Here is a 14,892-nt window from a genome sequence, read left to right on the forward strand (position 1 = left end):
TCTCTCTCCAAACGCCAGGGTAAAGATTTCTGTCGTTGGAAAGCTGCCGTTCGGTCTCCCTTTTAAAAGGGGGATAGGTTACTCTAATGTATCACAAATTGATCACCATGCACTTATTCTGTACTTTTTAAAATGGGAATCTTCTTGTTTTTTCTTCTGAGAAGGCGACAACGCTGCTGTTCCTACTATCTGACCGTTTGGACCCCCCCCCCCCCCCTGTTAGTTTGCTGCTGTTCCTACTATCTGACCGTTTGGACCCCCCCCCCTGTTAGTTTGCTGCTGTTCCTACTATCTGACCGTTTGGACCCCCCCCCCCTGTTAGTTTGCTGCTGTTCCTACTATCTGACCGTTTGGACCCCCCCCCCCCTGTTAGTTTGCTGCTGTTCCTACTATCTGACCGTTTGGACCCCCCCCCCCCTGTTAGTTTGCTGCTGTTCCTACTATCTGACCGTTTGGACCCCCCCCCCTGTTAGTTTGCTGCTGTTCCTACTATCTGACTGTTTGGACCCCCCCCCCTGTTAGTTTGCTGCTGTTCCTACTATCTGACTGTTTGGACCCCCCCCCCTGTTAGTTTGCTGCTGTTCCTACTATCTGACCGTTTGGACCCCCCCCTGTTAGTTTGCTGCTGTTCCTACTATCTGACCGTTTGAACCCCCCCCCTGTTAGTTTGCTGCTGTTCCTACTATCTGACCGTTTGAACCCCCCCCCCTGTTAGTTTGCTGCTGTTCCTACTATCTGACTGTTTGGACCCCCCCCCCCCCTGTTAGTTTGCTGCTGTTCCTACTATCTGACCGTTTGGACCCCCCCCCCCTGTTAGTTTGCTGCTGTTCCTACTATCTGACCGTTTGAACCCCCCCCCCTGTTAGTTTGCTGCTGTTCCTACTATCTGACCGTTTGGACCCCCCCCCCCTGTTAGTTTGCTGCTGTTCCTACTATCTGACCGTTTGGACCCCCCCCCCTGTTAGTTTGCTGCTGTTCCTACTATCTGACCGTTTGGACCCCCCCCTGTTAGTTTGCTGCTGTTCCTACTATCTGACCGTTTGGACCCCCCCCCTGTTAGTTTGCTGCTGTTCCTACTATCTCCAAGGAGAGAGAGAGAGGGGGGAGAGTAGTGAGGTAGGGGGGTAAATAAAGGGGTGGGGAGAGGGAGGAGGGGGAAGGAGTGAGGTACGGGGGTAAAAAACAAATAAATCGGTTAAAGGGGTGGGGGCTGGAAGGGGAAAGAGAGAGGAGAAGAGAGGGGGAAGAGAGAGAGAGAGAGGGGAAAAGAGAGAGAGACAGAGAGAGAGAGGGAAAAGAGAGAGAGGGGAAAGAGAGAGAGAGGGGAAAGAGAGAGAGAGGGAAGAAAGAGAGAGAGAGGGGAAAAGAGAGAGAGAGGGAAACAGAAGAGAGAGAGAGGGGAAAAGAGAGAGAGAGGCGGGAAAGAGAGAGAGGGGGAAAGAGAGAGAGAGAGAGAGGGAAAGAGAGAGAGAGAGGGAAAGAAGAGAGAGAGAGGGGAAAGAGAGAGAGAGGGGAAAGAGAGAGAGCGGGGACAAGAGAGCGAGAGGGGGAAAGAGAGAGAGGGGAAAGAGAGAGAGGGGGAAGAGAGAGAGGGGAAAGAGGGAAGAGAGAGGGGGAAAGAGAGAGAGAGAGGGGAAAGCGAGAGAGGGAAAGAGAGCAGAGGGAAAGAGGAGAGAGAGGCGAGAGAGAGAGGGAAAGAGAGAGGAGGGGACAAGAGAGAGAGGGAAAGAGAGAGAGGGGAAAGAGAGAGAGAGGGAAAGAGGAGGGAAAGGAGAGAGAGGGGAAAGAGAGAGAGAGGGAAAGAGAGAGAGAGGGGGAAAGAGAGAGAGAGGGAAAGAGAGAGAGAGGGGAAAAGAGAGAGAGCGGGGAAAAGAGAGAGAGAGGGGAAAGAGAGAGAGAGGGGGGAAGAGAGGGACGAGAAGAGAGAGGGGAAAGAGAGAGAGAGAGAGGGGAAAGGAGAGAGAGAGGGGAACGAGAGAGAGAGCTCCTCCTCTCTCTCTCTCTCCTCTCTTCTCTCTCTCTCTTTCCCCCTCTCTCTCTCTTCCCCCTCTCTCTCTCTCTCTTTCCCCCTCTCTCTCTCTCTCTTTCCCCCTCTCTCTCTCTCTTTCCCTCTCTCTCTCTCTCTTTCCCCCTCTCTCTCTCTCTTTCCCCCTCTCTCTCTCTCTTTCCCCCCTCTCTCTCTCTCTTTCCCTCTCTCTCTCTCTCTTTCCCCCTCTCTCTCTCTCCCCCTCTCTCTCTCTCTTTCACCCCTCTCTCTCTTTCCCTCTCTCTCTCCCTCTCCCTCTCTCCCTCCCTCCCCCTCTCTCTCTCTTTCCCCCTCTCTCTCTCTCTCTTTCCCTCTCTCTCTCTCTCTCTCCCTCTCTCTCTCTCTCTTCCCCCCTCCCTCCCCCTCTCTCCCCTCCCCCTATCTCGGATTTTTCCGCCCCTCTCTCTCCCTTCCCCCTCCCCTCCCTTCCCCCTCCCCTCCCTTCCCCCTCCCTCCCTTCCCCCTCCTCCCTTCCCCCTCCCTCCCTTCCCCCTCCCTCCCTTCCCCCTCCTCCCTTCCCCCTCTCCTCCCTTCCCCCTCCTCCTTTCCCCCTCCCTCCCTTCCCCCCTCCCTCCCTTCCCCCTCCCTCCCTTCCCCCTCTCCCTCCCTTCCCCCTCCCTCTCCCTCTCTCCCCTCTCCCTCTCTCCCTCCCTTCCCCCTCCCTCCCTCTTCCCCCTCTCCCTCCCTTCCCTCTCCCTCCCCCCTCTCCTCCCTTCCCCCTCCTCCCTTCCCCCCTCCCTCCCTCTCCCTCTCTCTCCTTCCCTCTCTCCCTCCCCTCCTCCCTCCTCTCTCTCCCTCTCTCTCCCTTCCCCCATCCCGCCACCTTCCGCCCCCTCCCGCTCACCCCTCCCGCCCCTCCCTCCCTCTCCCCCTCCTCCCTTCCCCCTCCTCCCTCTCCCCTCTCCGTCCTTCCTCCTCCTCCCTTCCTCCCTCCCTCTCCCTCTCTCTCTCCTTCCTCCCTCCCTCCCTCTCCCTCTCCCTCCCTTCCCCCTCCCTTCCCCCTCCTCCCCTCCCCCCTCCCTCACCCCTCTCTCTCTTTCCCCTCTCCCTCCCTCCCCCCTCTCCCTCCCCCTCCTCCCTCCCCCTCTCTCTCTCTCTCTCCCTCTCTCTCTCTCCTCCCCCTCACTCTCTCTCTCCCCCTCTCTCTCTCCCCCCCTCTCTCTCTCTCTTTCCCCTCTCTCCTCTCTTCCCCTCTCTCTCCCCTCTCTCTCTTCCCTCTCTTCTCTCTCTCTCTCTTTCCCCCTCTCTCTCTCTTTCCCCCTCTCTCTCTCTTTCCCCCTCTCTCTCTCTTTCCCCCTCTCTCTCTCTTCCCCTCTCTCTCTTTCCCCCTCTCTCTCTCTCTTTCCCCCTCTCTCTCTCTTCCCCCTCTCTCTCTCTCTTTCCCCCTCTCTCTCTCTCCCCCTCTCTCTCTTTCCCCCTCTCTCTCTCTTCCCCCTCTCTCTCTCTTTCCCCTCTCTCTCTCTCTTTCCCCTCTCTCTCTCTCTTTCCCCCTCTCTCTCTCTCCATTCCCCCTCTCTCTCTCTTTCCCCCCCTCTCTCTCTCTTTCCCCCTCTCTCTCTCTTTCCCCCTCTCTCTCTCTTTCCCCCTCTCTCTCTCTTTCCTCCTCTCTCTTTCCTCCTCTCTCTTTCCTCCTCTCTCTCTCTTTCCTCCTCTCTCTCTCTTTCCTCCTCTCTCTCTCTTTCCCTCCTCTCTCTCTTTCCCCCCCTCTCTCTCTTTCCCCCTCTCTCTCTCTTTCCCCCTCTCTCTCTCTTTCCCCCTCTCTCTCTCTTTCCCCCCTCTCTCTCTTTCCCTCTCTCTCTTTCCCTCTCTCTCTTTCCCTCTCTCTCTCTCTCTCTCTCCCCCTCTCTCTCTCCCCCTCTCTCTCTCTTTCCTCCTCTCTCTCTCTTTCCCCCCTCTCTCTCTCTTCCCCCGCTCTCTCTCTCTTTCCCCCGCTCTCTCTCTTTCCCCCTCTCTCTCTCTCTTTCCCCCCCCCTCTCTCTCTTTCCCCCTCTCTCCTCTCTCTCTTTCCCCTCTCTCTCTCTTTCCCCCTCTCTCTCTTTCCCCCTCTCTCTCTTTCCCCCTCTCTCTCTTTCCCCCTCTCTCTCTCTTTCCTCCTCTCTCTCTTTCCTCCTCTCTCTCTTTCCTCCTCTCTCTCTTTCCCCCTCTCTCTCTTTCTCCCTCTCTCTCTCTTTCCCCCTCTCTCTCTCTTTCCCCCTCTCTCTCTCTTTCCCCTCTCTCTCTCTTTCCCCCTCTCTCTCTCTTTCCCCCTCTCTCTCTCTTTCCCCCTCTCTCTCTCTCTTTCCCCCTCTCTCTCTCTCTTTCCCCCTCTCTCTCTCTCTTTCCCCCTCTCTCTCTCTCTTTCCCCCCCTCTCTCTCTCTTTCCCCCTCTCTCCTCTCTCTCTTTCCCCCTCTCTCTCTCTTTCCCCCTCTCTCTCTCTTTCCCCCCCTCTCTCTCTCTTTCCTCCTCTCTCTCTTTCCCCCTCTCTCTCTCTCTCCCCCTCTCTCTCTCTTTCCCCCTCTCTCTCTTTCCCCTCTCTCTCTTTCCCCCTCTCTCTCTTTCCCCCTCTCTCTCTCTTTCCCCCTCTCTCTCTCTTTCCCCCTCTCTCTCTCTTTCCCCCTCTTTCTCTCTTTCCCCCTCTTTCTCTCTTTCCCCCTCTCTCTCTCTCTTTCCCCCTCTCTCTTTTCCCCTCTCAATGTTTCTCCTTTCCTCCTCATTCTCTGTCACTTCGACAGATTTCCGTCTTATAGATTCTGGAGAGTTTGGGTGTGGTGGGCTGGTTTGGAGATGACATGGCCTAATACAGACACTTCTCAAATATGTATTGTGAAATATTGTATTTCCTCTGTTACGCTGTGTGCACTGAACTGACATGCATGGTGGTTTCTGACCGTGTTCAGATGAAGGGAATTAAATAGTCTCTAACACCCTCCAGCAGTGTGTAGTCTACTGTAATAGTCCCTTAGTCCCTCCAGCAGTGTGTAACATACTGTAATAGTCCCTTAGTCCCTCCAGGGGTGTGTAGTCTACTGTAATAGTCCCTTAGTCCCTCCAGCAGTGTGTAACATACTGTAATAGTCTCTAATACCCTCCAGCAGTTTGTAGTCTACTGTAATAGTCTCTAATACCCTCCAGGGGTGTGTAGTCTACTGTAATAGTCTCTAATACCCTCCAGCAGTGTGTAGTCTACTGTAATAGTCTCTAATACCCTCCAGGGGTGTGTAGTCTACTGTAATAGTCTCTAATACCCTCCAGCAGTGTGTAGTCTACTGTAATAGTCTCTAATACCCTCCAGGGGTGTGTAGTCTACTGTAATAGTCCCTTAGTCCCTCCAGCAGTGTGTAACATACTGTAATAGTCTCTAATACCCTCCAGGGGTGTGTAACATACTGTAATAGTCCCTTAGTCCCTCCAGCAGTGTGTAACATACTGTAATAGTCTCTAATACCCTCCAGGGGTGTGTAGTCTACTGTAATAGTCTCTAATACCCTCCAGGGGTGTGTAACATACTGTAATAGTCCCTTAGTCCCTCCAGCAGTGTGTAACAGACTGTAATAGTCTCTAATACCCTCCAGCAGTGTGTCGTCTACTGTAATAGTCTCTAATATCCTCCAGCAGTTTGTAGTCTACTGAAATAGTCTCTAATACCCTCCAGCAGTGTGTAACATACTGTAATAGTCTCTTAGTCCCTCCAGCAGTGTGTAACATACTGTAATAGTCCCTTAGTCCCTCCAGGGGTGTGTAACATACTGTAATAGTCCCTTAGTCCCTCCAGGGGTGTGTAACATACTGTAATAGTCCCTTAGTCCCTCCAGCAGTGTGTAGTCTACTGTAATAGTCTCTAATACCCTCCAGCAGTATGTAGACTACTGTAATAGTCTCTAATACCCTCCAGGGGTGTGTAACATACTGTAATAGTCCCTTAGTCCCTCCAGCAGTGTGTAGACTACTGTAATAGTCTCTAATACCCTCCAGGGGTGTGTAACATACTGTAATAGTCCCTTAGTCCCTCCAGCAGTGTGTAACATACTGTAATAGTCCCTTAGACCCTCCAGCAGTGTGTAACATACTGTAATAGTCCCTTAGTCCCTCCAGCTGTATGTAGACTACTGTAATAGTCTCTAATACCCTCCAGGGGTGTGTAACATACTGTAATAGTCCCTTAGTCCCTCCAGCAGTGTGTAACATACTGTAATAGTATCTTAGTCCCTCCAGCAGTGTGTAACATACTGTAATAATCTCTTAGACCCTCCAGCAGTGTGTAACATACTGTAATAGTCCCTTAGACCCTCCAGCAGTGTGTAACATACTGTAATAGTCCCTTAGTCCCTCCAGCAGTGTGTAACATACTGTAATAGTCCCTTAGTCCCTCCAGCAGTGTGTAACATACTGTAATAGTCCCTTAGTCCCTCCAGCAGTGTGTAACATACTGTAATAGTCCCTTAGACCCTCCGGCAGTGTGTAACATACTGTAATAGTCCCTTAGTCCCTCCAGCAGTGTGTAACATACTGTAATAGTCTCTAACACCCTCCAGGGGTGTGTAACATACTGTAATAGTCCCTTAGTCCCTCCAGCAGTGTGTAACATACTGTAATAGTCCCTTAGTCCCTCCAGCAGTGTGTAGACTACTGTAATAGTCCCTTAGACCCTCCAGCAGTGTGTAGACTACTGTAATAGTCCCTTAGACCCTCCAGCAGTGTGTAACATACTGTAATAGTCCCTTAGACCCTCCAGCAGTGTGTAACATACTGTAATAGTCCCTTAGACCCTCCAGCAGTGTGTAACATACTGTAATAGTCCCTTAGACCCTCCAGCAGTGTGTAACATACTGTAATAGTCCCTTAGACCCTCCAGCAGTGTGTAACATACTGTAGCTGCTGGTGAAGGGATTCAAAGCCTCTACTTTATCATTCAGCGTGGAACTTTCCACTGCTACTATGTTTTACATGTGATGGTGTTATTAGACTAAACCAGACAATAGATGATCTATTTACCTAGTCATGTTATTAGACTAAACCAGACAATAGATTATATCTTTACCTAGTCATGTTATGGTGTTATTATAGACAATAGATGATATATTTACCTAGTCCTGTTATTAAACTAAACCAGACAATAGATGATATATTTACCTAGTCATGTTATTAAACTAAACCAGACAATAGATGATCTATTTACCTAGTCCTGTAATGGTGTTACTATAGACAATAGATTATCTATTTACCTAGTCCTGTTATTAAACTAAACCAGACAATAGATGATCTATTTACCTAGTCCTGTAATGGTGTTACTATAGACAATAGATGATCTATTTACCTAGTCCTGTTATTAAACTAAACCAGACAATAGATGATCTATTTACCTAGTCCTGTAATGGTGTTATTATAGACAATAGATGATCTATTTACCTAGTCCTGTAATGGTGTTACTATAGACAATAGATGATCTATTTACCTAGTCCTGTTATTAAACTAAACCAGACAATAGATGATATATTTACCTAGTCATGTTATTAAACTAAACCAGACAATGGAAGATCTATTTACCTAGTCCTGTAATGGTGTTATTAAACTAAACCAGACAACTCCACGGTAGAATAGTTGGTGTCTGTTTGAACGTTTACACTGACAGGACGTGTCTTGGTTGTTAGGAGGAAGTTGTCAGAGAGCATGTTGACAAATATTGTCTTCTCTGAACACACACACACACACACACACACACACACATACACACACACACACACACACACACACACCCTACTGTCTGGCTGCTTGAATAGTACTGTATCTAAATGACAAAGCCCTGTCCCATCTGCTTACTCTAAACTGTTTGTGTTTGTTTTACTGTTTTAGATCTAGAAGTGTACCGAGTTCACATTGACCTTGTCTGTCTGTGTCTCTTCTCTCTTTTTGTCAGGTACAATCATTTCTTACGGGATCTGTCAGAGAACACGAGTCCAGATTACCCAGAGTTCCAACCGCTTTCAAGTAAGTGTCTCTCATCTCCCTGCTGCACACACTGCTCAGCTCGCTCAATCATCACTTCTCCTATATCCCAAATGACATCCTATTCACCTATTTTAGTGCACTACTTTTGACCAGAACCCTATGGGCCCTGGCACCCTATATAGTGCACTACTTTTGACCAGAACCCTATGGGGCCCTGGCACCCTATATAGTGCACTACGTTTGACCAGAACCCTATGGGCCCTGGCACCCTATATAGTGCACTACTTTTGACCAGAACCCTATGGGCCCTGGCACCCTATATAGTGCACTACTTTTGACCAGAACCCTATGGGTCCCTGGCACCCTATATAGTGCACTACTTTTGACCAGAACCCTATGGGCCCTGGCACCCTATATAGTGCACTACGTTTGACCAGGGCCCTATCACCGTGTAGGGAATAAGGTGTGTGTCATTTGGGACGGACCCACTGCGATTCTTCCCGAGGTAAATACAGTATCGATGGATTGACCTCGGCGCCGTTTATAGTCTGTCGTAGTCAAGAGGTCTGTCTCGACGCTGAAGACTTCGGCCTGCGTCCCAAATGACACCCTATCCAATTTATAGCGCACTACTTTTGCTGAGAACCCTATGGGCTGTGGTTAAGGGTAGTGCACTACTTTTGCTGAGAGCCCTATAGGCCGTGGTTAAGGGTAGTGCACTACGTAGAGGTCGGGACATTCCAGGCCACGACCCCGACCATCTCAGATGGTTCTGAAATCATTCCTGTAGTTAGAAAACAGATCATATTTATCGTTGCTGAAACATTTATTTAGTTGAACTATAAATTTGAAGCTAATCGATTGCATCCGAATTGGCCATTTTTATTTTATAGGGGAGGGGGTTCGTACACTGAACAAAAATATAAACACAACATGTGAAGTTTTGGTCCCATGTTTCACAAGCTGAAAATAAATGTCACTGAAATGTCATTTCTCTACCATAAGCCGCCTCCGTCGTTTTTTGAGAATTTTACAGTATGTCCAACCGGCCTCACAACCACAGACCACGTGTGGGCGAGCGGTTTGCTGATGTCAACGCTGTGAACAAAGTGCCCCATGGTAGCGGTGGGGTTATGGTATGGGGCAGGCATAAGCTATGGACAACAAACACAATTGCATTTTATCGATGGCAATTTGAATGCTCAGAGATACCGTGACGAGATCCTGAGGCCCATTGTCGTGCCATTCATCCTCCATCACCTCATGTTTCAGCATGATAATGCACAGACCCATGTCGCTAGGATCTCTACACAATTCCTGGAAGCTGAAAATGTCCCAGTTCTTCCATGGCCTGAATACTCACCAGACATGTCACCCACATTGAGCATGTTTGGTATGCTCTGGATCGATGTGTATGACAGCATGTCCCAGTTCTTCCATGGCCTGAATACTCACCAGACATGTCAACCACCTTGAGCATGTTTGGGATGCTCTGGATCGACTTGTCCCAGTTCTTCCATGGCCTGAATACTCACCAGACATGTCACCCACGTTGAGCATGTTTGGGATGCTCTGGATCGACATGTTCCAATTGCCGCCAATATCCTGTAATTTCACACAGCCATTGAAGAGGAGTTGGTGACAACAACAGGCAACAATCAACAGCCTGATCAACTCTATGTGAAGGAGATGTGTCGTGCTGCATGACACCAACACATCCTGATATTACCAGGTTCTGACCATTTTAGATGGTACTGTTCCAGGTAATACAATTTGTAAAAAAATAAAATAAAAAAAAGCATTTATTGCAAAAATCCAATGCAAGTCGATGGTACCTGTACTAGCATTTTCATGCTTCCTGTCAGAATCGTCCTAAAGTGTATACACTGTATTTTAATCACTCGGGACAGCGCCATCTAGTGGTCAGAACATGGTTAATATTAGGATGTAGGATGGGAACATAACTTGACTAATGACTAATTTATCTGAACAGGAGGGGGGAAAAACGAAATTCCTCTGGGAATGCATTACATAGGATGAAGAAACAATACTCCAAGCCACAGCTCCGTACTACTTGTCAGACAGGGAACTGATACTCTTATTTATTTATTTTACCTTTATTTAACTAGGCAAGTCAGTTTTAAGAAGAAATTCTTATTTTCAATGACGGCCTCGGAACAGTGGGTTAACTGCTTTGTTCGGAGGCAGAACGACAGATTTTTACCTTGTCAGCTCGGGGCTTCGATCTTACAACCTTTCGGTTACTAGTCCGATGCTCTAACCACTAGGCTACCTGCCGCCTACAGTCACTGCTGGAGTGGGATTGGTGTGCGCATTACATAGGATGAAGAAACAATACCCCAAGCCACAACTCCATACGACTTGGGATCGGTGTGTGCATTACATGGGATGAAGAAACAATACTGCAAGCCATAGCCTCATACTACTTGTCGGACAGAGAACTGATACTCTATACTCACTGTTGGGGTGGGATTGGTGTGCGCATTACATAGGATGAAGAAACAATACCCCAAGCCACAACTCCATACGACTTGGGATTGGTGTGTGCATTACATGGGATGAAGAAACAATACTGCAAGCCACAGCCTCATACTACTTGTCGGACAGAGAACTGATACTCTATACTCACTGTTGGGGTGGGATTGGTGTGCGCATTACATAGGATGAAGAAACAATACCCCAAGCCACAACTCCATACGACTTGGGATTGGTGTGTGCATTACATAGGATGAAGAAACAATACTGCAAGCCACAGCTCCATACTACTTGGGATTGGTGTGCGCGTGGTTCGTGGGTAGCTTTGGAACGTCCCGTAGGGTACCATTTGGAATGCAGACTCAGTAGCACATTGTGTGAAGAGCTGGTTGATGTTGCTGTCACAGTAGTACAGGCTGTACAGGCCCAGTACAGGCTGGGGGGGAGATAGCGGCGGGCCCAGTACAGGCTGGGAGGAGATAGCGACGGGCTCAGTACAGGCTGTTCTGTGAGGATAGGATGAAAGCACTGTGGCAAAGCTCAACGTTCGTCTAAATTCTCAATGTGGATTTTAACTTAATTAATGGGGACCAGATCTGAGGATATTAAGCGATTATATTAATAAATAAAATCTTCGTCTGATCTCCGACATCAACAGAGAGAAGCACACCACCCGGATAATTCCAATCGTCAAATAAACAGCAAATCCGACATAAGCGCAAATGTACACAAGGAATTATTTATGGGGATCAATTAAAATCTTCATTGGCTGCGTGCTGCTTTTGCTTACAAATTAAAACAGCCTCTCACTGGTAAGATGAAGGTACATCTCTGAATGCTCTCTCTTCTTTCCTCCATCGTTCTCTCCTCTCCTCCATCCCTCTCTCTTCTCCATCCCTCTCTCCTCTTTCCTCTCCTCTTTCCTCTCCTCTCTCCTCTTTCCTCTCCTCTCTCCTCTTTCCTCTCCTCTCTCCTCTTTCCTCTCCTCTTTCCTCTCCTCTCCCCTCGTTCCTCTCCTCTCCCCTCGTTCCTCTCCTCTCCCCTCTTTCCTCTCCTCTCCCCTCTTTCCTCTCCTCTCCCCTCTTTCTCTCCATCCTCTTCCTCTCCCACCCTCTTCCTCTCCTCCATCCTCTCCCCTCTCCTCCATCCTCTCCTCTTCCTCTCCTCCATCCTCTTCCTCTCCTCCATCCTCTTCCTCTCCTCCACCCTCTTCCTCCCCTCTCCCTCATTAGCGCTGCTTTTCTAAACTCTTCATCTTTTTATGAGAAAAGAAAACTCTGTTTTGTTAGTTATCCCGGTTGTATTGTAAAGGGAATGATTTAGAAATAGCCCCAGCCAGATCACATTGTATCTGATTATCAAACTAACGAGTTGAGAGAGAACTCAGGAGGCTTTGTTGTTTTAATTCCCCTCTTGTTGTTTTTGTTTGTCTTTCTGTGTGTGGAATCAACAGCGTCGGTTAGAATTGTTGTAATTACCGTACTTCAAGAGTTTTCCTCATCCACTCTGTGTGTGTGTGTGTGTGTGTGTGTGTGTGTGTGTGTGACCTCACACTGCACTCTTAATATGCTCCCCGTGAACCACCAACCCGCACCACAAACCACTCAACACCAGGGAACAGGGTGCCAGTAGTGCACTATGTAGGGAACAGGGTGCCAGTAGTGCACTATGTAGGGAACAGGGTGCCAGTAGTGCACAGGGTGCCAGTAGTGCACTATGTAGGGAATAGGGTGCCAGTAGTGCACTATGTAGGGAATATGGTGCCAGTAGTGCACTATGTAGGGAACAGGGTGCCAGTAGTGCACTATGTAGGGAACAGGGTGCCAGTAGTGCACTATGTAGGGAATAGGGTGCCAGTAGTGCACTATGTAGGGAATAGGGTGCCAGTAGTGCACTATGGAGGGAATAGGGTGCCAGTAGTGCACTATGGAGGGAATAGGGTGCCAGTAGTGCACTATGTAGGGAACAGGGTGCCAGTAGTGCACTATGTAGGGAACAAGGTGCCAGTAGTGCACTATGTAGGGAATATGGTGACAGTAGTGCACTATGGAGGGAATAGGGTGCCAGTAGTGCACTATGTAGGGAATAGGGTGCCAGTAGTGCACTAGTGCTTCTACACCTGCATTGCTTGCTGTTTGGGGTTTTAGGCTGGGTTTCTGTACAGCACTTTGAGACATCAGCTGATGTACGAAGGGCTTTATAAATACATTTGATTTGATTTTAATAGGGTGCCAGTAGTGCACTATGGAGGGAATAGGGTGCCAGTAGTGCACTATGTAGGGAACAGGGTGCCAGTAGTGCACTATGTAGGGAACAGGGTGCCAGTAGTGCACTATGGAGGGAATAGGGTGCCAGTAGTGCACTATGGAGGGAATAGGGTGCCAGTAGTGCACTATGTAGGGAACAGGGTGCCAGTAGTGCACTATGTAGGGAACAGGGTGCCAGTAGTGCACTATGTAGGGAACAGGGTGCCAGTAGTGCACTATGGAGGGAATAGGGTGCCAGTAGTGCACTATGGAGGGAATAGGGTGCCAGTAGTGCACTATGTAGGGAACAAGGTGCCAGTAGTGCACTATGTAGGGAATATGGTGCCAGTGGTGCACTATGGAGGGAATAGGGTGCCAGTAGTGCACTAGTGCTTCTACACCTGCATTGCTTGCTGTTTGGGGTTCTAGGCTGGGTTTCTGTACAGCACTTTGAGACATCAGCTGATGTACGAAGGGCTTTATAAATACATTTGATTTGATTTTAATAGGGTGCCAGTAGTGCACTATGGAGGGAATAGGGTGCCAGTAGTGCACTATGTAGGGAACAGGGTGCCAGTAGTGCACTATGTAGGGAACAGGGTGCCAGTAGTGCACTATGGAGGGAATAGGGTGCCAGTAGTGCACTATGGAGGGAATAGGGTGCCAGTAGTGCACTATGGAGGGAATAGGGTGCCAGTAGTGCACTATGTAGGGAACAGGGTGCCAGTAGTGCACTATGTAGGGAACAGGGTGCCAGTAGTGCACTATGTAGGGAACAGGGTGCCAGTAGTGCACTATGGAGGGAATAGGGTGCCAGTAGTGCACTATGGAGGGAACAAGGTGCCAGTAGTGCACTATGTAGGGAATATGGTGCCAGTGGTGCACTATGGAGGGAATAGGGTGCCAGTAGTGCACTAGTGCTTCTACACCTGCATTGCTTGCTGTTTGGGGTTCTAGGCTGGGTTTCTGTACAGCACTTTGAGATATCAGCTGATGTACGAAGGGCTATATAAATACATTTGATTTGATTTGAATAGGGTGCCAGTAGTGCACTATGGAGGGAACAGGGTGCCAGTAGTGCACTATGTAGGGAACAGGGTGCCAGTAGTGCACTATGTAGGGAATAGGGTGCCAGTAGTGCACTATGTAGGGAACAGGGTGCCAGTAGTGCACTATGTAGGGAACAGGGTGCCAGTAGTGCACTATGGAGGGAATAGGGTGCCAGTAGTGCACTATGGAGGGAACAGGGTGCCAGTAGTGCACTATGTAGGGAACAGGGTGCCAGTAGTGCACTATGTAGGGAACAGGGTGCCAGTAGTGCACTATGGAGGGAATAGGGTGCCAGTAGTGCACTATGGAGGGAATAGGGTGCCAGTAGTGCACTATGTAGGGAACAAGGTGCCAGTAGTGCACTATGTAGGGAATATGGTGCCAGTGGTGCACTATGGAGGGAATAGGGTGCCAGTAGTGCACTAGTGCTTCTACACCTGCATTGCTTGCTGTTTGGGGTTTTAGGCTGGGTTTCTGTACAGCACTTTGAGATATCAGCTGATGTACGAAGGGCTTTATAAATACATTTGATTTGATTTGAATAGGGTGCCAGTAGTGCACTATGGAGGGAATAGGGTGCCAGTAGTGCACTATGTAGGGAATAGGGTGCCAGTAGTGCACTATGTAGGGAATATGGTGCCCGTAGTGCACTATGTAGGGAATAGGGTGCCAGCTGGGACGAACGCCCCCAACCGAACTGATCTGAGGCAACAGCACTGTAATTACCAAGTTGTTGTTTTTATTAAAAGAGGCAATAAAGACCCATTCTAATGAAGAAGATTCAGAAACCATAACGGCCTCTCTCTCTCCAACCCACAGACGGCTTTGTTTTGGGTCTTCTTTTGTTGTTGTTGGTTTCGTAACGTAGGGATTAGGGTGCCGTTCAGGTAGTAGACTGACTGTTGCAACGCTATTACCCAGTCATAGTAGAGAGATGTTCAGAGTTGCCATGGGGACGGTGCCCGTCAGATCTGTCCTGTTTCTCTGTAATAATACTGGCCACCTATCAGTTTCATGTTGGTTTTAGCTAGCCCACATAGGTTCCCAACCTCGTAACTAGCTACCAAGAAGCCATTTCCGGCTATCGATCAAGTTAAAATAGCTAGCATGTCTAACTATCTTAGCTAGCATGTCTAACTATCTTAGCT

General features: G+C 49.0%; 1 protein-coding gene across 1 annotated transcript in view; it reads left to right on the plus strand.

The window, feature by feature from the left end:
* Positions 1 to 14,892, plus strand: part of arhgef39 (Rho guanine nucleotide exchange factor 39) — a 125,693-nt gene that overhangs the window by 48,738 nt on the left and 62,063 nt on the right. Inside the window, exon 6 of the mRNA XM_090201380.1 lies at positions 7,921 to 7,991. Within this exon, the coding sequence (XP_090057506.1) occupies positions 7,921 to 7,991 (71 nt within the window). The remainder of the gene's footprint in view (positions 1 to 7,920; positions 7,992 to 14,892) is intronic.

The sequence above is a fragment of the Oncorhynchus mykiss genome, chromosome 15 (assembly GCF_057628025.1).
Source record: "Oncorhynchus mykiss isolate SJ-2025 chromosome 15, ASM5762802v1, whole genome shotgun sequence".
Taxonomy (NCBI): Eukaryota; Metazoa; Chordata; class Actinopteri; order Salmoniformes; family Salmonidae; genus Oncorhynchus; species Oncorhynchus mykiss.